Here is a 27,442-nt window from a genome sequence, read left to right as displayed (position 1 = left end):
AGACGTAGTGGATAGTGTGGAAGAACACATTGGCTACTCACTTTTTTATTCCACGCGGACGGAGTCGCGGGCGAAAGCTAGTATATAATAAAGCGTAAACACACTTGTTAGTTATTGTAGGTTGCAGCGTATTTTTGAATTATATCTGTTTGAATAAAATCCCTAATTTTTAATCCCTTAAACTTAGGAAAGGGTCAAATACTACAAGCCAATAGCAGCCAAGAAGCAAGTTAACCATAGTAACGGTAATTGTTATCCAAAGTCAAAGGTCTATTGGCATTTGAATTCTGATATTTGCAATAAAAAAAATCACAAATATAAGCAATACAATAAAACTTTTATAATTTCATGCGCTAATATACGTTACGCGTTCGTTTAAAAGCGTGCGCACACCTTTTACTAAACTATCGCACAACTGTTTAGTCTTTCATTGATTCCTACGAGGTTATATGGAAAGTGGGCATACTATATTTTTAGTTGTGCAACTAAACAGTTGAATTGGCTGCAAAACAATCGACAATCGCACGACAGTTGTGCGATAGTTCAGTCAAAGGTGTGCACACTCTTAAGAGACGATTTCTCTAAGATTTGGATTTTTGTATGTATTCGATTCACGTAAAAATACTGGGCCGATTTCAAAAATTCTTTCACCATTAAAAAGGTAATTTATCTGTGAGTAATTGTTTATATAATCGTGGGCTTGCACTGTCGAAATAACATTAATGCGAAAATATATCATTTTCTCTTTCACTCTCATTGAAAAAATTGAGATAGTATTATTTTTTGTTCAGTGGCTAACAAAGATTAGAGTTTTATTATATTTCAATAATTAGATCGTCTCTATCTAGACTATTAAGACAAATAGGTCATCTTCGAGGAAGACCACACGTGTGCGTGTACGTGTGTATGTTTTTTATAATATAAGGTGCCAAACGAGCAGGCGACCACCTGAATGCGCCGAAAAGGCGAAGCGACCGCTGTCCATAAACATTCGCATTTGCAGCGTTGCCTACCCTTCATTGACGGAGGAGACGCACATAGAGGATATTTCCCCTTCCTATGTGTCTCCTCCACCATCAAGTCCACTTTTCCTTCACATTCTTTCCAATTATGAAAAGGGTGGAAAGGGAAAGGGACTAATATTAGGCCTCCGGCACCACATTCATCAGACTACGTAATTGCTTCCACTTGACGCCTGTTTTCTGTGTGGTCGTGGTATTGCTGGGGGCGAGCCGGCGCTGTAGTGCGAATATATGAAAGCGGGCTCTACCATATTGTTGTAAATGTACCATTATTGTTGATGAACAAGGCGGAGAGCTGCGCCACCGACTCCATGCCGAACTCCAGGCGCTCGTTGAGGTGCCTGCACTGCAGCAGGCCGCAGCGCGCGTCCTCCCTCGGGCACGGCCGGAAGATCTGCCGGATGCGGTCGTAGCCGCAGTTGCCGTTCCTACACAACGATATATTATAAGGACATTAACAACTGTAACCGGCGTAATTAACTTAAAAGTTTTTTAAAGCTTAAAACTGTAACCTTAATGTATAATCATCTTACTTAATAATATTATAAATGCGAAAGTTTAGATGGATGGATGGATGGATGGATGGATGGATGGATGGATGGATGGATGGATGGATGGATGGATGGATGTTTGTTAGCGTTTGTAGCCTAAACGGCTGAACGGATCTCTATGAAATTTGGCACAGGTTTAGATCATAGTCTGGAAGAACACATAGGCTACTTTTTATCCCAGGAATAGTTACGGTTCCGTGGGATTCATTAATTTAGTTTTTTAATGTTTACTCGATCATTCCGCAACGGTTCAACATGTCTTATTGAAATTTAGCACAGATATAAAACAAAGTCTGCAGTACACATGGGATAAGCTTCATCCCAAAAAAATGTCCGGTTCCCGAGGGATACGAAGCTTTTTGTAATTTATATTATTTGTATGTTTTCGAATACCACGCGGACGAAGTCGCGGGCAGCACCTCGTTATATATACATTTTATGTTTTTTACTATTTATTCACTTTTTTAATATCTATCAAGGTTAAGTCACCCAACTTGTGTGTAAATCCTGTGTGTAAAGAGGGCAGCGCAGAAACGTATGCCATTATCTACATTAGCTGAGCTTGCCGCCTTTAGCCACATTTTATTTTTTTACTAGCTTTAAGGTTGATGCATGTAAGATTTCATTTGTAGCTTGTTTTTGTGGCAATAAAAGTCCTATTTATTTATTTACTTAAAAGGGACGGATGAAGATGGGAGAAATGCGAATGTTTAGACCAGTGATTCTCAACCTTTTTTTTTGCGGCACATATTTAACGATTTTAAAATTTGGCGGCACACAAAGAAAAAGATCAAAATTATTTAAATACTGCAGCACACTGCATGAATAGTTTATGACAAAAATATGCAATTTGACAATGCAATTTAGCAACACACAAAAGAGCCGCGGGACAATGGTTGAGAATCACTGGTTTAGATCGATGGTTGTTTGTTAGAGTTGTTAGTATAAATGTAGAGGATAATCTTCTCCCTTTTCCTTCCCATCCTTTTTTTATAAAGAAAGAATGAGAAGGGAACGTGAATGTGATGGCGGAAACCCATAGGAAGGGGAAATCCTGTTATATGCGTTTTCTCTGTCGCTTAAGGGTAGGCAACGCATCTGCTATTACGAATGTCTATGGACAGCGATCGCTTATGTTATAAAAATTAGGAAGAATACATAGCCTGCCCACTTTTGATTTTTTAACGTAATTGTGTGGTGTAGACTCACTTGGTGCCCTTGACGTTGGTGGAGGTGTAGCAGCGCGTGTCGGAGCTCTCCCCCGTGGAGCCCCACAGCAGCCGGCACTGGTCCGAGTGCGAGCGGCACGCGCCGCGCACGCAGTACGCCTGCACACACAGAAATATGATATACACATACAAATTTGTTAAAAACATTGTTAACAACGACAATTAAAAAAATTGAAATAACTCAAAATCCACTGGGCCGATTTTACATGTGACTAACAAAGGCTATATTTTTTAATTTCACATGGACGAAGTCGCGAGCAACAGCTAGTTTATAAAGGGGAAAGATTTTTATTTTTGTATATATTCGATTCACGTAAAAACTATTGGGCCGATTTCAAAAATTATTTCACCATTAGAAAGGTCATTTATCTGTGAGTAACTAAATATTTTATTAACACAGGCTATTTTTTAATTTCACGCGGGCAAAGTCGCGTGTAACAGCTAGTTGTCACTATTTATGTCATCAACATCAGTACGTGTTACCTGTCCGTTGCCGCAGGGCGTGGTGTCCATGCGGTGCACATCCCTGGGGCAGTACTCAGAGTGGCCGCTGCAGTACTCAGGCAGGTCGCACTCGCGGTCCGCTGACCGGCACACTGTGCCCGCTGACATAGGACGACACGTCTGAAACGTAATATTGCCTTTATTTATTATACTTTGACAAAACTATATCATATAGTACTTTGGGGTACAAGCACGCACCGACTAAATATAGTTGTGGTGTGTGCACATGTTCCATCTGAAAATAATTTATTAATGCCCATGTTCCATCTGACTTTAGTTCAATAGTGCACTTGGTCCATCTGACATAGTTAAATAGTGCATATGCTCCATCTGACTATAGTTGAATAGTGCACTTGCTCAATCTGACTATACTTGAATAGTGCACTTGCTCAATCTGACTATACTTGAATAGTGCACTTGGTCCATCTGACTATAGTTGAACAGTGCACTTGCTCAATCTGACTATACTTGAATAGTGCACTTGGTCCATCTGACTATAGTTGAATAGTGCACTTGGTCCATCTGACTATAGTTGAATAGTGTACATACCCCATCTGACTTTAGTTGAATAATGTTTATGTTGGTAGTATAGTAGACGGACCTTGAGATCGCAGCACTCCCCGGCGGCGCAGCTGGCGTTGCCGCGCAGCATGCAGGTGGCGGGGTCGCAGCAGGCGAGGCAGGCGGCACGCGACCGCTCCTGGCCGATGCCGCAGTCGCACTGCTCGCCGACCTCCACGAAACCGTTGCCACAAGTCGGTGACTCGAATAAACGGCGAGGTTTATTTCTGTAATTTTAATAAAATAATTTATAATAGCTCTTCCAGTGCGGCGCCATCCGCTTAAAATTATAAAAACTGTATTTAACTGTTTACATTACGGAAAACTTTCATTTGCAAATGTCAAAATTCATCGGAGAACGATTTTCGTTACCATGGCAACCTTGCTTTTTTTAATGTCGTGAGCTTGTAGTATTTGCGAGACGGTGGGGATGTAAACCAGGAAGTGTTAAGAATGAATGTGGATGGCTACAAAGGAAAAGGAAGACCGAAGAAAGTATGTATGGATTGAATGAAAGAGGATATGCTTAAGAAAGGAGTGGATTCAGATATGACGGCTGATAGAGATGTATGGAAGAGCAGCACATACTGTGCCGACCCTCCGTAAGGGATAAGGGCAAGTTGATGATGAGCTTGTAGTTTTTATCCCTTTCCCGCATAATGGTTATTTCCAAATTAGTTAATTCCTACGTTTAATAACGTGAATATATATAGTCTATTGCGTGTCGTAAGAGAAGGGCTCTTCAATAAAAACAATTATTCAAAAATATACAGTGAATGGTGACATCCTACGTAACTAGTGTGTGTTTACACTTTATTATATTAATATAGATAGATTGTAACTTATAAAGAGATAAAAGGAACAACATACCTTAGACAATAATCCATTCCACGTTCAAAAGACAGCGCTAAAGACCTCAAACTGCAAGAAGACCAGTGTATCGGCATCACTGAAGTACTAGAAGGACTCATTATACACTTCTCGTCGGGACACTCGCAGTCCTCTTCCGTGTCGTGTTCCATGCCGAAGTTATGCCCCATCTCGTGGGCTATCGTAGTGGCGACCAACCCTATAACTTCTGAGTGATTGGTCGCCACACCGCCAGAGAACTCGAATGTACATATTGGACCTTTTAGGGCCTTCCCTACAACACCCTCTTGGAATTTTTGACGACTGGAATGAAAACATTATTTTGTAAGTAGGTTATGTACAATCAAATCGTTAAAATAAATCCAAAAACAGATATTGGTGGAATTATATTAATTTTTAATCATCGAATAATAAAAATCACGTTCAAACCTGTTTTTTCTAGTGAATTTTCCTGGTTAATTACAAGCACATTTATACTAATACTAGCTGTTCCCGTGGGGTTCCATCCACATAAAACTGTAAAAACTTTACTTTAAAGCAAAGTTTGAAAAGGAAAGGAACAAACAAATTTTGTCCTTTTCGCTCATGACGGCTTTATCCATTTTATTTACTCCCTAAGTTTAATAGCGTGAGAATATACAAGCCAATAGCAGCAACGAAGCAAGGTTGTCAAGATTACTCAGAAGCAGCTTGTTAATAAATGCTTCGATAGTTTTTGCTAATTAGATTTGAAAAACGAAACGATAATTTAAATCTACACTATTTTTACTAATTTTTATAACTAATTTTTTTACGGCTGTTACTCACGTCTACTTTTTTCGGTGACGACACCGACAAGTTTCAGACCCTGCGGGGGTCCTTCTTCAGGGCGAGTGTAATTGTGTCGTGTCGCGGTCACGACGCGTGAAAAGTAGACGTGTATAAGAGCCGTAAAATAATTAGTTACACGATTTTTCTTAATAGCTAGACGACAATGAACCTTATACTCACGTCAATAAGTGTGCATTATCATTAGGTATTTGTGATAAGAGTCTCATCCTCCTGTATACAAGAAAATTAGTCAAAGTCCTATCTCCGTTCTCTTCTAATTGTATTTCGTCTCTTTCATTCCACACCACTACGCCTACAAGCGCTATGAAGATGTTTAATGGGGCATACACCTAAAAACAAATAAATTGACGGGTTTCTATACTAATTTATTACCCAAAATTAAGTGTTACGTTTATGTTGTGTTTGTCTATTAAGTATAAAAAGAATACGGACTTGAAAAAAATATTTTGCAACAAAATAATACGAATATCCTCTAAATAAAGACAACTCTTTTGTTTTTTGACAATATATCTATGCTAGCTTTCGTCTGTGGCTCCGTCCGCGTATAATTAAAAACAAACGTGTTGCCTATGTCTTCTTCCAGACCTTCACATCTTCTACATTTATGCCAAATTTCTACGAAATCCGTTCAGCAGTTTAGACTACAAACTCTAACAGACAACCATCAAGCTTTCTCATTTATATTAGTAAGATAGTATTATTATTATTTCAGAGTCGTCAGCAAAGGCGATTAAAAAATGGAACATTGTTCGTAGAAGGGAATTGCAACAGATTGTTTCTTGTATATATTTTAAACTTTTACTTGTTTTTTATAAAGGAACCTTATTAATTTACATTTTGACACGCAACAGATACCATAGATTATGTAACAGGAAACACTATCTTCCTAATCTTACTAATATTAACTAATATTATAAATGCGAAAGTTTAGATGGATGGATGGATGTTTGTTAGCGTTTGTAGCCCAAACGGCTGAACGGCTCTCTATGAAATTGGCACAGGTTTAGAGCATAGTCTGGAAGAATACATAGGCGACTTTTTATCCCGGGAATAGTTACGGTTCCCGTGGGATTCATTAATTTAGTTTTTTAATGTTCACTCGATCATTCTGCAACGGTTCAACATATCTTATTGAAATTTGGCACAGATATAAAACAAAGTCTGGAGTACACATGAGATAAGCTTCATCCCAGAGAAATGTCCGGTTCCCGAGGGATACGTAACTTTTTGTAATTTATATAGTTTGTATGTTTTATAATACCACGCGGATGAAGTCGCGGGCAACAGCTCGTACTTAATAATTGAATGTTGCCCTTTTTTCACAAACATCGACACAATATTTCGTATGGCAAAAAAATTTAATCCAACACTTCGTTAGTGTTTATTTCCCATACTAAGTTGAAATATACTAAGGTAGCCTTCATATAAATCTATATTAAGATTAACTTAGCATCTTTGTAAAAGTTAAATTACTTACAGAATTAATTATGTTAGCGACATCCTTCAACTGTCTGTGTACGGTCTGCATATTTTCTCCATTAGCTTTGTACTCTCTGTTATCAGCGACCAGCACTAACTCTACGTATCTGGATTGCTTGTTAGCGTTGAAAGGACCTCGTACCTCCGTGTCATCGTAACTCTCACGTTTATACTAAAAATAAAATAAAAAGAATTAAAACCAAAAAAATAAATAATATGAACGCCCTTGACTGTACAGTGTACAAAAAAGTTGCTGCGAATAATGTAATTTTCAAATTTTCAAAGATTCAGAAACTGAGTTACAATATTGTGGTTACTTCAATAAAAAAAATATATCTTGCATTCATTTGTTTCTGTCAGTTCTATAAAAAGATAATAATAAAAAAATAGACTAGGCATTGTAACCAATTTTTTTTTCAACGGTACTTTCTCTGAAAGGTACTATATCAGTTGTCAAGCTTAGTGGCATCTCCTGTCCTTGCAAAAACATTTTTCAAAATTGTGATAAGCTTCATCTTTTATAAAAAAACAAAATATGAACATTTAAAATTATGTGAAAAATATTCCGAGTGAAGTGTTAAATATGCCTAGTCTATACATTTTTTTTAATCTCTGGTTCTATCAGACAAAAATCTTTAAAAATTAAATAAAACACTTCCAATATTTTCTTCCAAGATTCAACGAATAAACAAGAGTATTTACCCTATTGATTCGACTCTGTTCGATGCTGCGTTTTTTATTATGCTTGTCCATCAGTTGCGGGTCGTACTCCGTGTTGTTGGTCACACCTCCGTCGTATCCGCAGCGATGGATCGCTTGCAAATCCGAGTGGTCGTAAATGTAATGCCGAGAATTGAACTCACCACCTGGAAAGTTAACAGACTGTGTTATGACGTCATACTTTATTGACAAAGTGACCTTCGTATTTAACACTAGCTGTCGCCGCGTCGTCGTCCGCGCAGAGATAAATTTTGTAATAAATATAGTATATGACATATGTTACTCGATAACGTAGCTATTTATTGGTGAAATAATTTTTGAAATCGACCCAACAGTTTTTGAGTTATTTAATACATAAAAAAAAACAAATCTTTTCTCTTTATATTTATAGATTTTTGTATATTTATATACTAAGTAAGCCAGTTATAGACAATATTTAAAAGTGACCACGTTTAACACGTAATTAATCTCAAAAAGTTTTACCTTCAGCTGGTTCAATATACCGCATTTCTGTACCATCGTACACAATCCCCCGCACTCCACGGCAGGTGGAAACCGCCACCCACGAGTTATCCTTCCCTCGGACTTTGCCAGAATACTGACATAGATCCAACTCCTGCATAAGATAATATATTTTATCATCACCAGCACACTGTACTTCCCCACTGAAAGGCTCGAAGCCTACCCTAATAAGGGGTGACTAGGCCATAGTCAAACACACTGACCCATTGCAGGTCAATGGACTTCACACATATATTTGAATTTCATCGCCGATATGTGCATCACGATGTTTTCCTTCACCGTAAGAAGGTCGGGTAAATTACGTATATATGAAAAATCAATAATCACATTAGTACATGGTGGGATTCGATCCCAAGACCTCTAAATTACAAGTCAAGTGTTTAAACCCCTGAGAAGTATGTTTAAATTTATTTAATTCTGTTACGTCTTTTATACCAGAAAATAAGTATATATCTTTACCTCTTTCTTAGGCTTATGTAAAACGGTCTCTCCATTCTTCTGGTAACTGAACACATGGTTGTCAGTGACCAGATCCTCGTTCAGTCTCAAGTCCAGCAAGTGCTCCTCGCCGTCAACATCCAACTTAACCGTCACCTCGGGATGGTGTACTCCTGACTGAAATTAGAATAAAAAATATTTTAAAACAATTACAACGAGGATCGCGTCAGTTTGTAATTGTCTATACTAGCTTTTGCCCGCGACTTCGTCCGCGCCGAATTAAAAACGACAAAAGTTAATATCCTATGTGTTCTTCCAGACTATCCTCTACATCTATGCAAAATTTTATCGAGATCCCTTCAGCTGTTTAGCTGCTTACAAACTCTAACATACATCCATCCATCTAAACTTTCGCATTTATAATATTAGTAAAGTCTTAAGTATGAACTTGCTTTTATTCAATTAAATTGTCAATAAGAGGTTCTAGGGCTATGTTAGAAAGAGACGGATTAAAAGTGACATAATTAAGAGAGTAGTAACGACTGAAATGTCGAATATAGACCCTACATGAGTAAGACAAGGACACGGAGATGATGACAATATTGTACAAATAACTAATACAAACAATTATACAGTAAACCTTAATGGCTGCGACATATGACAGACAGGGGAGGAACACAAACCACACCTCACTCTTAAAGATCTATCAATCATTTTGATACAGATCACAATACTCGTAGAATGGGAAACACATACTAAGGAGATGGAGGCTAAATGGATTGAGGTCATCCGTTAACGGAGGAGGTCGGATGTGGACGTCCGTTGAAGGATGTTACGTGATGAATAACAAAGCTACAGACTATTATTAAGTCTTAACTACGGAGTCGGTATAAAATTTAAAAATGAGATACTAAGATGAAGCACATAAAGTTGTAAGTCATCTTAAAGGAAAGTCAATACATCCATGTACAGTCAGAGGTATAACTAGTATATGCTATTGTGAAGAAACATGTTCTGTGCTTATTGTTACAAAATAAAAGCAAAACTGACCAGTATGATTTCAAAAATTCTTTCAACATTATCATGCTACATTTTCTTTGATTAACATAGGCATATTTAAACATCATCCACTTGCCCTTATCCTTTATGGAGGGTCGGCACAGTATGTGCTGCTCCATACATCTCTATCAGCCGTCATATCTGAATCCACTCCTTTCTTAAGCATATCCTCTTTCACACAATCCATACATATTTAATATTGTTATAAAATATTTAAATCCTTTTTACTGGTGTGAAGATAATTTAAACATTGTCAGCAATTCTTAGCATAGTAACTTAGAATTCCAATTAAAAACCTGTTTTGATGTTTTGCAATATATTACACAATCAAAGTATTTAAATAAGCAAAACATCATTCGCAAAATCATAACTAATCAACATTCAAAGGTCAAATTCGCGAATCAGTGACGCGATATTTCTAATTGAAAAACACACACGTGGTAAACATTTGCACGCAATTAAGAACTTTGTGTACTAATAGATCTAAATGCCCGCCATCAAGGCCGTTTGTTTTGAAAGGCGTCAGTATAGCTGTCATAGATGTAGGATGACTGTGATGTAGCCAAATAAAGGACAAGCAATAAACTCCTAAAATATTGGCCAGATCTTGGAGAAGTGTTCACATATTGTACCTTTTGGATCCATAGAACACATATTTTGTAATACGCTAAACTATTTAAATAGACATCTTTACTTTTTATTGGAAAAATGTCCTAAATTATCAAGTTAGTGTGGTTACTGTATAGAGGCTTATACATAACCCAGTTTGCATGGCCCAGTAAATTGATAGGTTTATTACTGCGGCCGTACATTACCGTAAAACGTTATTTAGTAACAAAGGTCACGTAACTTTTTAAATAATAGTTATTACAAATCGAACCACTTAATTAAAAATGTTTAATATTAAAACAATAATAAAAAAACATAGCCTATGTTACTCACTGATAACGCTTTTTAACGGCGAAAGAATTTTTTAATTCGGCCCAGTAATTTTTAAGTTATTTCAATACATACAAAAGTACAAATCAATTTTCTTTATTATATTTGTATAGAATAATATTAGTATAAATTACGCGTGGTTTTTATGATGATTGTCATTTAGTATTTAATGTTGGTTTCCGAAGTGGCATTTTTAACTTACATCATCTCTTGTAGTTGTAATCTCTCTTTTGGACCGTCCATGATGCACTGCAGGTCTCACCAGTCTATACCGTCTGAACTCTGATGCTGGATTTTCTGGAACAAGATAAAAAATAAATTAGCTTTTATATATAAAACGATAGGTCATTTTAGTCTAACTACTAATTCGTAATTGAAAATTATATTTATTTAAAAGAATTACGAATTTCTCCATATTAACTTTATCTGTGTCTAATTTAGCACACCTTGATTAAAACAATACGAAGTTTTCAATCTGCGTTGGTTTTATTTCAATACTAGCTTTAGCCGGCGACACCGTTCGCGTGGAATTAAATAAAAAATTTCCTTTGAGTTGTTCCAGACTATGTTCTACATTTCTACGAAATTTCATCGAGATCTGTTAAGTTTAGGTTACAAACTCTATCAAACATCGATCTTAACTTTCTCATTTATAACATCAGTAAGAAATAAGATTATTTTCCAATAGCCCAGTAAAACAGTGGTAGTGCTCGCTTTAACATCTTCGCACGAATGGGCCGGCTTGCCCGGTGTAATACCACGACCACACAGAAAACAGACGTGAAGTGTAAGCCGTGAAAGGTCGGAAGCCTAATTTTAGTCCTTTTTTTAAGAGACGATGGGAAGGAAAAGTGGATTTGACGGTCGCACAGGAATGGGAAATGTCTTCTTTATGTGCGTCTTCTCCGTCAATCAAGGTTAGGCAACGCATCTGCAATTGTGGATGTTTATAGGCAGCGGTCGCTTTCCATTTCGGTACTTTCTCGTTTGCCACCTTATATAATATAAAAAATGCTAATAAGGGTTTGTTTCGTAAGGACTATATAAAATAATAAATAATTATTACATTTAATTAAAAGCGGATATACACATGCTGTGTGCACTGTATTAACAGGAAATTAGTCACCGCATGTGATTCATAGGAAAAATGCATACGCTTATAAACTGCGATCGTTTACCAACTTGCTTAGCATTATGAAATTATTTCCATTGCCAAAACACTTGACGAAGGGTCAAGGTACCCTTCTATAGATATTTTTGTGTGGAAGACTTTTTAAACTTTTAAATGTAATCCGATTTTCTAAATAAAATTGATTGTTAGTAAGAAATATTAAAATTTGAACAGATGCACGAATAAAGGATCTTCATTCACAAACAACCCCCATCCAAATGTCACATAAAAAATTAACACATTAAAACATGGCAGACGACTGAATTGTAGACAATTGGCGACGCGTGCGGGACCACAGACGAATTTAACGCTAGTGATGTCTAATTAAAATAAGAATATCGATAAAATAATTCTTTTTTTATTGATTATTAAAGTGTCGACATTTTAATTAATCTATACTATTATAATAAAGCGTAAACACACACTTGTTTGTTGTCTAAGACGTCAGCAATTACAGCGTATTTTTGAATAATACTTAATTTAATAAAAAGCCCTACACTTATGTCATGCTTTAGGTTATATTTTTCATGCCATTAAACTTAGGGGGTAAATATTTTAGATAAAAACCCTAATGTGGGAAAGAGACCATAAGTTGCTGCCAATATCAAGAAAGCAAAATTGCCATTGTAAGGTATTTTGACATTTGAATTTGAGAATTTGACAACGGGTACAGCTAGTCTACTATGATAGCAAACAATAACACACCTGGCATGTTTACCAAGTAATTTTACTTTCAACTTATATGACATCACATAAATGCGACTACATATAGACATAACATAATACGTTCATAACTACATAACAAAATGTTTTGTGAGTATATGGCATGTCTATTTTTTCCCTTATACCTTTAAAGGCGTATAAAACATGCGAATAAACAAGTATCCGAATAGGGAACTATTTGATATTCAAGTGGAAACATAAATAAGTCGAGTTATCGACTAGCTATACGTACATCACTAATTAGTACCATCGTTCTATTAAAAGCGTAACAGGTTTCCTCATCATAGAACCGTATATGTGCCAAATGGTAAACTGCTGGGTTTACATGATTCCAGAGTTTATTAACCTACACACATAATCCAGCTTTCAGAAAAGGCAATTATTTACTCTATACTAATATTATAAAGAGGAAAGATTTGTATTTTTGTATGTATTTAATTCACGTAAAAACTACTGGGCCGATTTCAAAAATTCTTTCACCGCAAGAAAGGTAATTTATCTTTGAGTAACATAGGCTATTTTTTTTAATTCCACGCAGGCGAAGTCTGACAACAGCTAGTATAATATAATCTTACTAATCTTACTAATATTATAAATGCGAAAGTTTAGATGGATGGATGGATGGATAGATGGATGGATGGAGGGATGCATGTTTGTTAGCGTTTGTAGCCTAAACGGCTGAACGGATCTCCATGAAATTTGGCTCAGGTTTAGAGTATAGTCTGGAAGAACACATAGGCTACTTTTTATCCCGGGAATAGTTACGGTTCCCGTGGGATTCGTTAATTTAGTTTTTTAATGTTTACTCGATCATTCTGCAACGGTTCAACATATCTTATTGAAATTTGGCATAGATATAAAACAAAGTCTGGAGTACACATGGGATAAGCTTCATCCCCGAGAAATGTCCGGTTCCCGAGGGAAACGTAGCTTTTTGTAATTTATATAGTTTGTATGTTTTCGAATACCACGCGGACGAAGTCGCGGGTAACAGCTCGTCTAGTATAAATAAAATTGTTACTTGAGACCCAAAGAGTTAAATTTTATCGACCCTTTTATTTAGAATAGTATTCTGATTCGATATATGTAGTAGAATAGAGATATTTTCAAAGGAAGAGAAAATAATAACGTTTTGGAGACATTGTTACCTAAATAATAAGAAATTGGTAACATTTTGAAGCAATCCAATATACGCAATATTATTTTAATTGACTATTAAACATCTGTGGAAGAAAAAAAAATCAAATAAGTTTTCATTCAGTACAAAGTATAAAAGATATGAAAGTGTCGTGTAAAAGTGAGCGTATTTAAATAAATCAGTTTTAATTTCGTTCTGCCTCCGGGTGTACTTTCACGTTTTCTTTAACAATCGATATGGCATCCAATATCGTTCAAAACTTTTTTGTTTTTTTTCATTACTTGTAATGCAATAATGGAAAGGTCTAAAGAGAAAATTCGAGAAACTAAAACGTCGTTTCTGAATGCACATATCTCTGTCCTTGTCACACACTATGTCAATGCACTAGGTTTTCAACCTTCAGATTGCAAAATTAAAATCGTTATTTTAATTTATAAATTTACTATATCAATGAATATTAGTTTAAAGGACGAAAACATCCCCATTTTAGCTGCCTTGATTCACTATAGTTAAAAAATGGATAAAACATTAGTTAAACCACCATGTAAACCTAGCTTTATACAGTTTAATACTTGTATAAAGTCTAGATACAGACCATTGACCTGTGGGCCGGCGCTCGTATATTGTCACAAATATAAAAATTACTCCTGCAAACGGACGAGCCTTTGCGACCTAGTTTTTGGATAACCACTAAATTACTGTCTATGAAATAATAGGCGAATAACAAGTGACATGTGAAAATTACGATTTGTAATACCTAATTAGAAAAATCTACCTGTAATATTAACGCTATCGTTTTAAAAAAGACACTTTGTTGACCGACTTCGCAAAAGAAGGAGGTACTAAATTCGTCTGTATGTTTTTTTTAACACAGGGTTTTTGATCATTTAATATTAATTTAGAAAATACAACAAAATAACACACAATCTTGTGTATCATCTGACACAGGATATAGTTTACTCCAGTGTGTGTGTCTCAAATATTCTAAACACAATGTACCCACATTAAATAACATCGCAAAGATGTGTATAATGCAGGCCACACACGTTAGGTTCTTTGGTTATACCTTATAATCCAACAGGCATAATCGAGTTTCAAAACTTTTTGTCACATACGTTAAAGTTTGCCATTTACGCATGTAAGAACAAAACTGTCATGCAAAAACTAACGTGTGATGCTGTTTGTCTATAGATATGCCCCACACGCTGAGAATTCGCTCAGCTTTAATTTCGGTGTGGCCCAATTCGGTTATAAATAGTAACAGAATTTAGCGTTTGTCGGTTCATTCACGTCGAGACGGGTTTTAAGGACTGTAGGAATTTCAACAAATCCTCGAAAATAATTTTAGAGTAAAATATGACTAGTATTAGTTTACCAATATTAAACATATACTAATCATACTTCATATAAATATCATAAATTTGAAAGTTTAGATGGATGGATGTTTGTTAGAGTTTGTAGCCTAAACTGTTGAACGGATCTCAATGAAATTTGGCATACATGTAGAGGATAGTCTGGAAGAACACGTAGGCTACTTGGTTTTGTTTTTTAATACCACGCGGACAGAGTCGCGGGCGAAAGCCAGTCATATATAATAGTAGTATAGTGTATACAGCAAAGTTATAAAATCTTTGCAATACTAGGAAGTCAATTTACGCAACATTTACCGTACACAATTTAAATGTACAACAGGTTGAGAATCGATCCATAAATACTAAATACCACAACACCCACGGTACAGCCCATGTTAAATCCTACAGAATTATTCTGAAACCTACGTTGCATTTGTTAACACATAACTCATAAACATGGTTAAAATTGCCAAAGTTTACAGTATAATAACGAACATTTCTATCAAAATAAATGGGCTAAACCTTACATTGCAAAAAAAATACTACACTAACGGTAAATTTCCGTTTTGGTCTCCTATAGCCTCACAATCTTGGTCGAATATGACTGCCTTGTATTCTTTTATAAGAGTCCATAATAACACTAAGGTTCCATTATTGTTTCGCACTAAAGAAAACTGCAAACTGTTTATCGTAGCAATAAGTAAATCAAACTAAAAATGTTTCACACTTGTCCATTGAAGCGAGGCTCGTAGATCCGTTACTCCGCTTGAATTACCAATTAACCTCGTACTGGTTTCGAGTGCTAACCGACAGTGGGTCAGTTAGAACTGGTAAGTCGATACAACTGCAACTAAACCACCTGCTACCGTTGCTTGTGGAAATAGCTTACAGATTTCCACAACATACAACATGAATAACATCGCAGAAAATGACAAGAATATCGAACTATGTCTCAATGTCTTAAATTCTAAACTCGAATTCTAATTTATAGAATACCAAACTCTATTCGAGTTGCCTTCTATATCAAACAAAAAAAAAGTTAAACTTTGTTTCATTTGTTTAACTTGAGACGAATAAGCTTTCTACCAGCTATCGTAACCTTTTGGCTGGTCTTCCATGGTCTACCTAGAAGACCACTTGATCTATTTTGAGAATCATTGCTCTAACTAGACTTTCCTTTATCTCATTCTTTTTCCAAGCTTCTTCGCTCCAAATATTACTTTCATATTATTCATCTCTGAATCTATACTGAAACATGCTCTTGGAAGAAACATTACAAATCAGGCTTTGAACCCGGAATGTAATACAAATTGCAGTTGTAACTGCATTGCCGGTAAATAATAACAGACAAGTGGTAGGAAAGCGAGATAGCTAGCGACGTGGGAGGCTGGACTGTGATATCACCAACTTCCTGTAACTCACAAACGAGATGTTGTAATGTAGTTTTTACTCTAATTCTGTACATAAAAAATGTTATTCACTATGTAAATTAAATTTTAGTATAGTTTAAAGTGGAGTTTGCGATGCATGTGCTGCAGTAATCTCAAACAAAAGATAATGTTAGAATTAAGTTTATGGCATAATGAGCTCAGCATATCCTGTTTGTTTTGTTGACAGTATGATAAAAGTCATGATTTCGTCTTCCAAATGTTACCTGTAGTGAAAATCTACTGTCATACTTGTATTAAAACATGCCTGGTTTTGTTTCAAAGATTTTTTTTATAATAAAGTGGGGCAAACGAGCGGCGAGAACACCGAGGTGGTCAGCGACGCCCATGAACATCCGCAACACCAGAGGAACTACAGATGCGTTGCCCAAGTATTGCCAAAAAAGTATTTCAAGGCATCAGAATTTTTTGGCAGTCACAAATATTTTCAAGAGATACTCTTTTGGAGATATTGAGGATGCCAAATCAGGCAATTTCAACCAAGTTCGAATAAGACGTTACACATTAATTTGTAAACCTAAGCTTAGTAAGACAGAGCAACCTATAGTCTAATCAAAAATGCAAAAATCCTGGCCTGGATACAGTTGAATCGACTTATTTTACACTTTTTAGTATTATTTTTCCGTCATACGACGAGGTTTTTATATTTCTGGTCAGGCTGTACATAGAATGTAGGAAGTACAAAAGGATTTCTTAGACATTCCAGTTATGTCCAGCGTGCGAACATGCTCAACAAAGACTAGTCATTAGTGACGTATGGTGACGTACTGTCTGCAAAGCGAATTCTTTTGTCTTTCAACGTCTTTTGTTTCTCTAGACAGTGTAACACATATCGTAGTCTCTATTTAGTCAACGAGAATGAAAGGGACAGCATTATACGAATGGAATCCCTGCAGTGAAGACTATCTAGAATGTTGCTTTCCACTGTTATGGTGTTTAGTCTGTGTGTGATGCTAAGCTATTCCATGCTCTGTGCTCACCGTGTGAACTATAATATACAATGACAACAGACGAAAAATGTTATAAATCTACTCGTTGACGTAGTATTTCTAACAGTAAATATTGAAAATTCTTTATGTACTTTTTTAAACAAATTGTTCTATCAGCAATGCGAACATCTAATGCCAAATCAAAAGAATAGAAAATCAAAAATGTAAATTAGAATTATTTTTTTAATATTACAAACTAGCTGCTGGTCACGACACCGTGCCCGTGAAATAAAAAATAAATAAAAACAGTATCTATGTTACTAATAACGCAGCTTTCTAATAGTAGTTATTGTTAGTAGTTTTTAAGTTATTTCAATACATACAAAAATACAAGTCTTTCCTCTTTATAACATTAGTATAGATAAACCATCACTTGACCACGGTCACACAAAATATATCTACTTCGAAAAAGACAATAATAATTCTAGATGTCCTTAGACCTAGCCTAGATCACTTTCGTCGCTAGCCTATTATGATAATAGGTGTCGTTTAACACGCTTAAGCACTGATAAGGTTTCATAATGAAATAAACATTCTTGTCACAGCTTGTAAATGGCTTAACCATAATTTCACGACCTCGTAGTCTTAATAGGCTAGACAGATACGATCAAGTAATTGAAATATAATACGACTATAAGCGCTGTTATCTACTGAACAAAAAATAATACAAGCAAGCCCACGGTTATAAAGACAATTTCTCTAAGTTTAAGAGCGCGCGCACACCTTGGACTAAACTATCGCACAACTGTTGTTGTCGATTATTTCGCAGCCAATCAACTGTTTAGTTGCACAACTAAAAATCGAGTAGTGTGCGCACCTCCATATAAGCTCAGGAATCAAAGCAAAATTAAACAGTTTTGCGATAGTTAAGTCAAAAGCGTACACGCGCTCTAAAAGCAAACCATAATATAAATCATATAGTGACAACGTGATTCATAAACACATTGTGGTTTGAAATTTCGACCGCGACTGTTAAAGAGAAACTGAATATCGACTATGCAATCCTGCCTATACCATAATAAGAAATCGACTTGAAGCATTTGGTAATGGAATGTCTTTTGTACTAGACAGACAAAGCGTAGTAAATTTAAAAGCATCTGACAATCATAGTAGTTTACTGAAAACTTAAGCAGTACCTTAGCGTAGATCTTACTAATATTATAAACGAGCTGTTGCCCGAGACTTCGTCCGCGTGGTATTTGAAAACATAGGAACTATATAAATTACTAAAAGCTACATATCTCTCGGGAACCGGACATTTTTCTGGGATGAAGCTTATCTCATGTGTAGTTCAGACATTGTTTTATATCTGTGCCAAATTTTAATAAGATATGTTGAACCGTTGCAGAATGATCGAGTAAACGTTAAAAAATTAAATTAATGAATCCCACGAGAACCGTAACTATTCCCAGGATAAAAAGTAGCCTATGTGTTTTTCCAGACTATGCTCTAAACCTGTGTCAAATTTCATAGAGATCCGTTCAGCCGTTTAGGCTACAAACGCTATCAAACATCCATCCATCCATCTAAACTTTCGTATTTATAATATTAGTAAGAAGTAAGATTAAAAATTTTGATAGATGTGTTCAGTTTTAAATGACGCCTAACGATTAAATAACCATTGTTACTGTACCCAGTTATAGTACTCGTATATTGTTGAGATTATAACAAGTTACTGGACCCGCAGAATCAACTATTGATTTCCCTCTTAAACATTATTGAGGATGCCCGCGCCACGCAAATTGCTTACGGAATTATATATTTTATTATTAGGCATATTATATTATTTTTTTATCATACTTTGTAATCATATTAATTATATCGGTTTAGTACTTTTTCATAGTAATTCTTACTAATATTATAAAAAGGGAAAATTTAGATGGATCGATGTTTATTTCTAGGGACTATTGACTATTTATCTCTAGAACGGATTAAAGGATCTGGCTGAAATTTGGCACAGATGAAGAACTTAATCTGGGAGAATACATAGGCTTCTACGTTTTTTTTTTAATTTATACAAGTAACATACAAAAATAGAACTTATAGTCATCAAATTAAGAAATGTTATTAAAGAATATCGTCCTTTTTAGACTGGCTAGACTAGACCCTAGACTAGCTGGGCATTGCAAGGGTTTACATCTGACTGAAGATTCAAAACGGGTCTGAAACCAGTTGGTACGTACACCGAAATACAAGTGAATTCAGTGCTGATTTTTCAAATGGTTTGCTAACAAACTTATTATTTGAATTATTACTAAACAGATAAAAAGCTGACAGAGATACTGGATATGCGAAATCTCTTTTAAATGCAATATATTATACAAGTTTAGTGTACCGTATGCACTGACGCATATCACCCTATAGGGCTATTGTACTAAACTCGTGACCAACCGACCTTAACCGTAATATGTATGTTAGAAATTAAACCATATTTGTATATCCAATAAGTGCTAAATTAGTTTAGTTTAAAGCGGTAATAAATGTCAATGTTAAAATATTAAATGAATAAAATAAAAAAGACATCAAAACATCAAGACAAAAAACATTGGAATTCCGTCGCATTTTATTATCGCGACTGTTGTAATGGTCGGGTTTCACTACATACTAACAAAAATGTTTATTATATTCGATCTATTCTATATTGAAATAATTATACACAACTAGCTTTCGCCCGCGACTCCGTCCGCGTGGAATTGATAAAAAAAACAAAAGTGAGTAGTTCTTCCAGGCTATCAGCTACGTCTATGTCAAATTTCACAGATATCCCTTAAGCCGTTTAGGCTACAAACTCTAACAAACATCCATCCATCTAAACTTTCGCATTTATATTTTTAGTAACATTATAATATTAGTAAGATAGTAAGATTGGAAATTTTTTTCAATGTGTTAGAGAAACAATGTAATACTAGGTGTTTTGGATTAACAATTGTTTTATAATAAATCTGTTGCATTTGTTTATAATATATTTGTCCTGTGCGTCAATTATGATAATGAATCGTTGCAGCACAAACATCCTGTAAATATTCCTCCATCGATTGCTCATGGAAATACCAACATAAAAACATATTATTAATCTGTGCAAAGCTTCCGCATCCTTTTGATATCTTTTTATAAATCCACAGATGATATAAACATTTCCTTTGTGCATAGATAAGGAAATAAACCCTTGACTTTCCTGTCGAAACTCCCGTAAAAAAATATAATGGCGCCTAAATGCAACTGACAGTGACGTGTAATATTTTTTTTAAGCCGTTAGAAGCATTGGGCACAAGAAACAGCACCGTGCAGCCAGCGCGTGTCTCTTTTTTCCATTTTTCTGGCGTCGACGATTCGATGACGCACGCCCTGTGAACTTCCTGCCATTGTGAGAACGGCCCAAAGCTTCGACCAATGATCCCTTTGCCTTGTGCGTTAATGCGTTATTCAAATGAATTTTGAATAGGTATTAAACAAACTGTATTAACATTAACATTTTGAGTTGTAATTTTAGAATGACTTTTATCAAAATAAAACCTTTGAAAAATATCGATTCTTCGTTTATTCAAAAAAGAACATTTCGTATCTGCTTTAATTTAACCTTTAACTTAAACTACTTGTGAACATTTGAATGTTTTCGTCATTTGTTTCGTTTTCTCTAGAGTAGTCAATTAAGTTTTTTTTTTATTTCACTATTCCAATGCCTACTTCATAATACAATACAATATGTATAGAATTTTTCGAGCTGAAATCTTATACCGATTGTAATTGGACACAAAAGTGAATTCCAGGTAGACAAGGGTTTGGCAAAAAAAGGGTACGCAGCTGTTGCGAATTGGAAGCCAGGTGTTTAATGCACCTGACTTAAATGTTCGCTCGTGCGATGTTGCTAAGCGTAAGAAAACTGCATTCACTATTTTAAATACGCAATTTTCAAATGAGATTAACCAATTAACGCCACAGAGTAAAAGTTATCACCCAATAAAAATAAATAAAGTTAATAAAATAAACAAACATATTGACTTATCCTTGCCCCTAGGAGAGTCGGCAGACTCTGCTCTTCCATAAATTTCTATAAGCCGTCATATCTGAATCCACTCCCCTTAGCAAATCATCTCTCACACAATTATATATACTTTATTCTTTGTTTATAAGAGTACTAGCTGTTCGCGTGCGGATTCATCCGCGTGGAATTATAAAAACTTTATTTTATCGTTTACATTTGTCAAATTATCAACAGCAAATGACATGACATGACATGCCAAATCTTAGCAATCTTCCTTTTATTTCTTGATGTTGGCAGCAACTTATGGTCTCTTTCCCACATTAGGGTTTTTATCCAAAATATTTACCCACTTAGTTTAATGGCGTAAAAATATATAGCCTAAAGCATGACGTAAGTGTAGGGCTTTTTCTTAAAAAAAGAATTATTCAAAAATATGTTGTTATTGCTGACATCTTAGGCAACAAAGAAGTGTGTGTTTACGCTTTATTATAATAGTATAGATATACTTGAATGGTCAAAATAAGAGATTAGTTGAACCGGATGCAGATCTCAGATTTCCAACAAACAACATATTCCACATTTAACGAGAGTCTGTTTCTGTGTGTTTATATAACAAATATCAAACCAGATAAGGGGAAAAAATACCACCTTGCATCAACGTTAAAAATATTAATAACTAACTTGTAATTAAAATGTACAGCGCAATCTAAACGCAAGTATCCAAGAGGTCAGGTTATATCAGCTTATCTTGATCGGACCAAAAGAATCCTTACGAGAGATGCATTCAAATAACTCGCATTATCAAACAATACACAACAGATAAAAGAGGGGGAGTAATTGACACTTTATAATATAACAAACTTTAGGACTTTACATATAAAGGATTCTCGTGACTTAAATACAACTGTATTTTTTTTATAACACAAGGTGGCAAACAAGTAAGCGGTTACTAGAATCCGCCAAAATGACGAAGCGACCGCTGCCATAGACATCCGCAATAGCAGATGCGTTGCCTACCCTTGTCCGACAGAGGAGGAGTCGCACATAAAGAGGATATTCCCCTTCCTATGCATCTCCTCCTCCGTCAAATCCACTTCTCCTTACATTCTCTCTATATAAGAAAAGGTTGGTAAACAGAAAGGGACTTAAATTAGGCCTCCGGCACTACACTCATCAGACACAAACAAACACAGAATTGCTTCTATTTCACGCCTGTCTTCTGTGTGGTCGTGGTATTACACCAGGCGTGCCGACCCATTCGTGCTAATATATAAAGCGGGCACTACCACTGCATTATTAACAACAAATTTATTTTATTACTAGCTTTACTTCACGACTCCGTCCGCGAGGGATTAAAAACAAAGAAGTATCCTATGTGTTCTTTCAGACTATCTTCTACAACTATGCCAAATTTCAGATCTGTTCAGCCGTTTAGGCTACAAACTCTAACAAACATTCATCCATCTAAACTTTCACATTTATTAGTAAAATTATTGTTACTACGTGGTAAAGTTGTGGATGGCACTTCTACTCAAAACATCTGAATTGTACTGTATTATTTTTATCCTTGCGCTATTGTTCTTTTATCCCAGTAAATGAAAAAAAAACTGAGAAAAGAATTCAAGATACAGTAAACGAGAATTCTCAAAGGCGTACAGCGGTCCAAGGGACCTAAAGTAATGCCAAGCACGCAGTTACTCTTTTCAAGGAAAACCCAAGTCCGTTATAGCGCCATATTACTGAACGTAAATAACAGGGCTGTCAGCGTTTCCTTTAAATAGTATTTTTACTGATTAAAACTAAACACTTTTATCTAAATTTAATTACATTCAGTTACCTGTTGGCATAAATTTTTGGAAAACACATTTCTTTGATAATGTTTATATGTTCACACTATATACTAAAGTTTCTAATTTTCTAACTTTACTAATATTATAAATGCGAAAGTTTAAATGGATGGATGGATGTTTGTTAGAGTTTATAGCCTAAACTACTGAACTAACCTCGATCAAATTTAACATAGACGTAGTGGATAGTCTAGAAAAACACATACTTGCTTTTGTTTTTTTATTCCACGATAACGGAGTCGCGGGCGATAGCTAGTTTAGTTATAAATTAAGTAACAAGAACAACCATGTTTACTATAAAATGTAGGACAGTATAAACTCATAATTACAGGAGTTTTACTAAAATCCTGGCTAAATACTCGCATGTATTGAAGCAGCCCTTTACATTGGCGAATGACCGCCACTTTTTATTCGATTCGGAAACCGGCTTAAATAATACAAGGTCGATACTTTGCTTTCTCGTGTTTTATTAATACGTAACTTAATCGAATATTCAATTTGTACTTAATTCACGGTTCACGAAATAAGAATTTTTGTACCATCCACCTATATCCACTCTTGTAGGCATTGCTTAAGAAGCGATTAGATTGTTTTTTTATATGGACAAAACTCTTTTTGTAATGCCAGATATATGTTACAATATTTATTAAGCACAACTGACAGATTACTTCATCATTATCATCAACTAGCCCTTATCCCTTATGGAGGGTCGGCACAGTATGTGCTGCTCTTCCATACATCTCTATCAGCCGTCATATCTGACGGACAACTGACAGATTACATTAAGGAGTAAACACAGAATAGTTTTTTTAATGAACTAATTTAATTAAGTCGTCCTCCAAAAACCACACAAGTTTTGATTCCTGTGAGCATACGGACGTGCGCACATTACTCGATTTTTTGTCGTACAACTAAACAGTTGAATTGGCTACGAAACAATAGACAATCGCACAACAGTTATGCAATCGTTTAGTCAAAGGTTTGCACCCGCTCTTGGCGTATCTATTACGTATTGAATACCATTTAAGTACTGGCCACATACACTGTACAGCCTTGGTTGTGTTTATTTTATTAATTTGGAACTGAACGACATTTCTTCCATTGTTTAATGCGTTTTGTTAACGGACGTCCGCTGCGAGTGTCATTTGTTGACATCAATGTAAGTTATTTGGCAAGACAACAAAATGTCAATTAATTTTAATCAACGACTAACTGTTGCCCGCGACTTCGTCCACGCAATATTAGGATAAAATATTAGACGATAATATGCCCGTCTATGTCAGCTACCCTTCAGTGAAAGTCCGGTCGAAATCGGCCCAGCTATTTCGAAGATTACTTGAACAAACGCGGCTTACGGTCAGACAGACAAAATTTTTTTTAATACGATTTTCATTATCAGCACACAAATACATCAACTTCCCTAAATCTGGAAATTTTCTTTTGATATTACAAACAGACACTACAATTTTTTTATATGTATAGATAGATAGAATATAGATACTAGATTTGAATTAATTTTGATTAACGATTAATCTCGAGTCGATTGTTATTACCTTATGGTTGACTTCGTCTCTGATAGTGGAAGTGTGTCCTTAAAACTGAATTTGTATCGGGTTAATAAAATTAAGAGATTTCTAAATATATAAATTCATCTGTCCTTATAAAGTAATCTCGAACTTTGAACATCTCGTCATCTCTTGGAAACAATAACTAAAAATAAAAACGCGTATCCGTGACTCAGAACCATCAGGTAGCGAGCTCCTTGCTCACCGAGCACCCAAATTATAATACAACGATGGAATAACAAATACAGCTGCTATAGCAACTAGGGCTGTCAACTAATAAACTATCTAAAGTCGCCGGAGAAAACGACAACCAATAACCAATAGTCCATCTTCGATTCGCTGTAAAATATAAACACATTTTTGTTTAAAATCAAAAAGACAAACAAAAAATTCAGTGAAATGTTTCACAATAATTGTAAGCGAACCAGTAGCAAGAAACTACAACCCTAATAATTCAAGGAACCAGAAAATTCTAAGTCACAACCCTAACAGCAACCAGTTTGTTGACTTTTAGCTCGTGCTGTTCAAATATCATGAGATACTTTGATGAGATATGATGAAGAGGGTTGCTGATGGTTTATTTATTGTAGAAAGTCTGGTATTATAAATTCAGAAATAGCAATGCAACAAGCTTCATTTTGATGTTATACATATAGCCTCTACAAATATATCTGCCTTTGTCTTCTGCCAATATACGAAAAATTTACTTCTCACATACTTCCAGATTTCTTATGCTTAGTGTACTCCACGTTGGTCCTAAGCGGTCATTAAACTCTGAGTACTGGAGTAAGACAGGACAACAACATAAAAATCGATGCATTTCTACGAGCACAGGCTTCAATCATTATATCGAGTAACTTAAGTAGTTGTTTTTTCCAAATACGTAAACTTCGCCAGAACAGTAAATATTACTTAAGGAATTAGATTCAACATGACTAAATGCAATGTAAATCGAAGAGACCGGTGAATCAGGTTTTTTTCCAACAATTTTATTGTTTTCCTTGAGAATACGCCAGTTTAACAAAAATGCTAATATTCTGTTCAATTAAACACATCTTACTTTAAATATTAAGTACTAAATACAAGTCAAATACGAAAGATTGTAGTACAGATTTAGACTTAAAAGTGATTGGTTTTTTTACATCTAAAATTTAACTTTTCTGGAGATTAAACTATAAAACGTGTTATTTACTTAGTTAAATTTGAATTTGTTACAAATTTTGCTGTCCTATATTTCCTTAAAACACGATCGAGATATCTTAAGTCCAAACATTAAGCAAAAAGTAACTAAAAAGATTTTGTATTTCCAAGTAATTCGTCTAGCAGGTTCCACGAACTTTAACAGAGCAAAAAACTTAAAAAGACAATGGCGTGGTTTTGCCGCGACGTCGATGCAAAATGCACGCTTATATGGATTCGCGGTCCCTTACTTAAAAGGAGAGTTTGCTTTTATAAAACGGTCATTAACAGTAGTATAAGACTGTATTGGTCTATAAATATAGGTATACAAGCTGTTGCCCGCAACTTCGTCCGCGTGGTATTAGAAAAGATACGAACATTATAAATTACAAAAAGTTACGTATCCCTCAGGGACCGGACATTTCTCGGGGATGAAACTTATCCCATGTGTACTCCAGACTTTGTTTTATATCTGTGCCAAATTTCAATAAGATATGTTGAACCGTTGCAGAATGATCGAGTAAACATTAAAAAACTAAATTAATGAATCCCACGGGAACCGTAACTATTCCCGGGATAAAAAGTATCCTATGTGTTCTTCTAGACTATGCTCTAAACCTGTGCCAAATTTCATGAAGATCCGTTCAGCCGTTTAGGCTACAAACGCTAACAAACATCCATCCATCCATCCATCCATCCATCTAAACTTTCGCATTTATAATATTAGTAAGAAGTAAGATGTAAGCTAAACCCACAACAACGAAGAGTTAAACAACAAATAAGACTGTCAAAATCAGTTTAACTATATTGTATTTTTTATTTCTCGATCTCTCTACGAATATTGTCATCTCCTTTTTTTTAAACAAGAGACAAAAATATATATTTTTTACGTATCTGTAAATCTGGCCAACATTTGTGTTATTTCACTGTTTATTTATAATTTAAACTTTATATATCAACTATTATAAATCATGTTTTGCAACCGCAATGTGTAGTGACATTTTAATGTGGATAATGCCACGAACTTTACTAAAACTTAAGGCCGAGTTTAAACTTAAACGATTCAATTCAGCGGATCAAGTTGAAAATTAAATTGTTTATTTATTATAACAGCATTAATATTAGAGTAGTGTTTTGAAATAAAATAAGCATAGGCTTTCACTAGCACAGAATGATAGAGCTAACAATTGTGTACAGCAATGAGAACCTACTGCTAAATCTAGAATATTGCATTCAAGTTTATAGAGAACTAGCTTTTGCCCGCGACTCCGTCCGCGTTAATTAAAAAAAAACAAAAGTGAGCAGCCTATGTGTTCTTCCAGA

At 35.3% G+C, this 27,442-nt stretch overlaps 1 protein-coding gene across 1 annotated transcript in view; it reads right to left on the bottom strand.

Moving 5' to 3' along the window:
• LOC106106092 overlaps positions 1-27,442 on the bottom strand; it is a 54,693-nt gene that overhangs the window by 8,693 nt on the left and 18,558 nt on the right. The window contains exons 2-12 of the mRNA XM_013286621.1: positions 10,928-11,022; positions 8,749-8,904; positions 8,251-8,383; positions 7,750-7,913; positions 7,046-7,219; positions 5,728-5,897; positions 4,738-5,040; positions 3,908-4,094; positions 3,286-3,426; positions 2,783-2,901; positions 1,290-1,450 (exon numbers count right to left, since the gene is read on the bottom strand). Of these exons, the coding sequence (XP_013142075.1) occupies positions 1,290-1,450; positions 2,783-2,901; positions 3,286-3,426; positions 3,908-4,094; positions 4,738-5,040; positions 5,728-5,897; positions 7,046-7,219; positions 7,750-7,913; positions 8,251-8,383; positions 8,749-8,904; positions 10,928-11,022 (1,803 nt within the window). The remainder of the gene's footprint in view (positions 1-1,289; positions 1,451-2,782; positions 2,902-3,285; positions 3,427-3,907; positions 4,095-4,737; positions 5,041-5,727; positions 5,898-7,045; positions 7,220-7,749; positions 7,914-8,250; positions 8,384-8,748; positions 8,905-10,927; positions 11,023-27,442) is intronic.

This window comes from Papilio polytes, unplaced genomic scaffold, assembly GCF_000836215.1.
Source record: "Papilio polytes unplaced genomic scaffold, Ppol_1.0 DF822400.1, whole genome shotgun sequence".
NCBI classification, from domain to species: Eukaryota; Metazoa; Arthropoda; class Insecta; order Lepidoptera; family Papilionidae; genus Papilio; species Papilio polytes.
The sequence above is the reverse complement of the archived record's forward strand: the minus strand, read 5'-3'. Positions and strand labels throughout refer to the sequence as shown.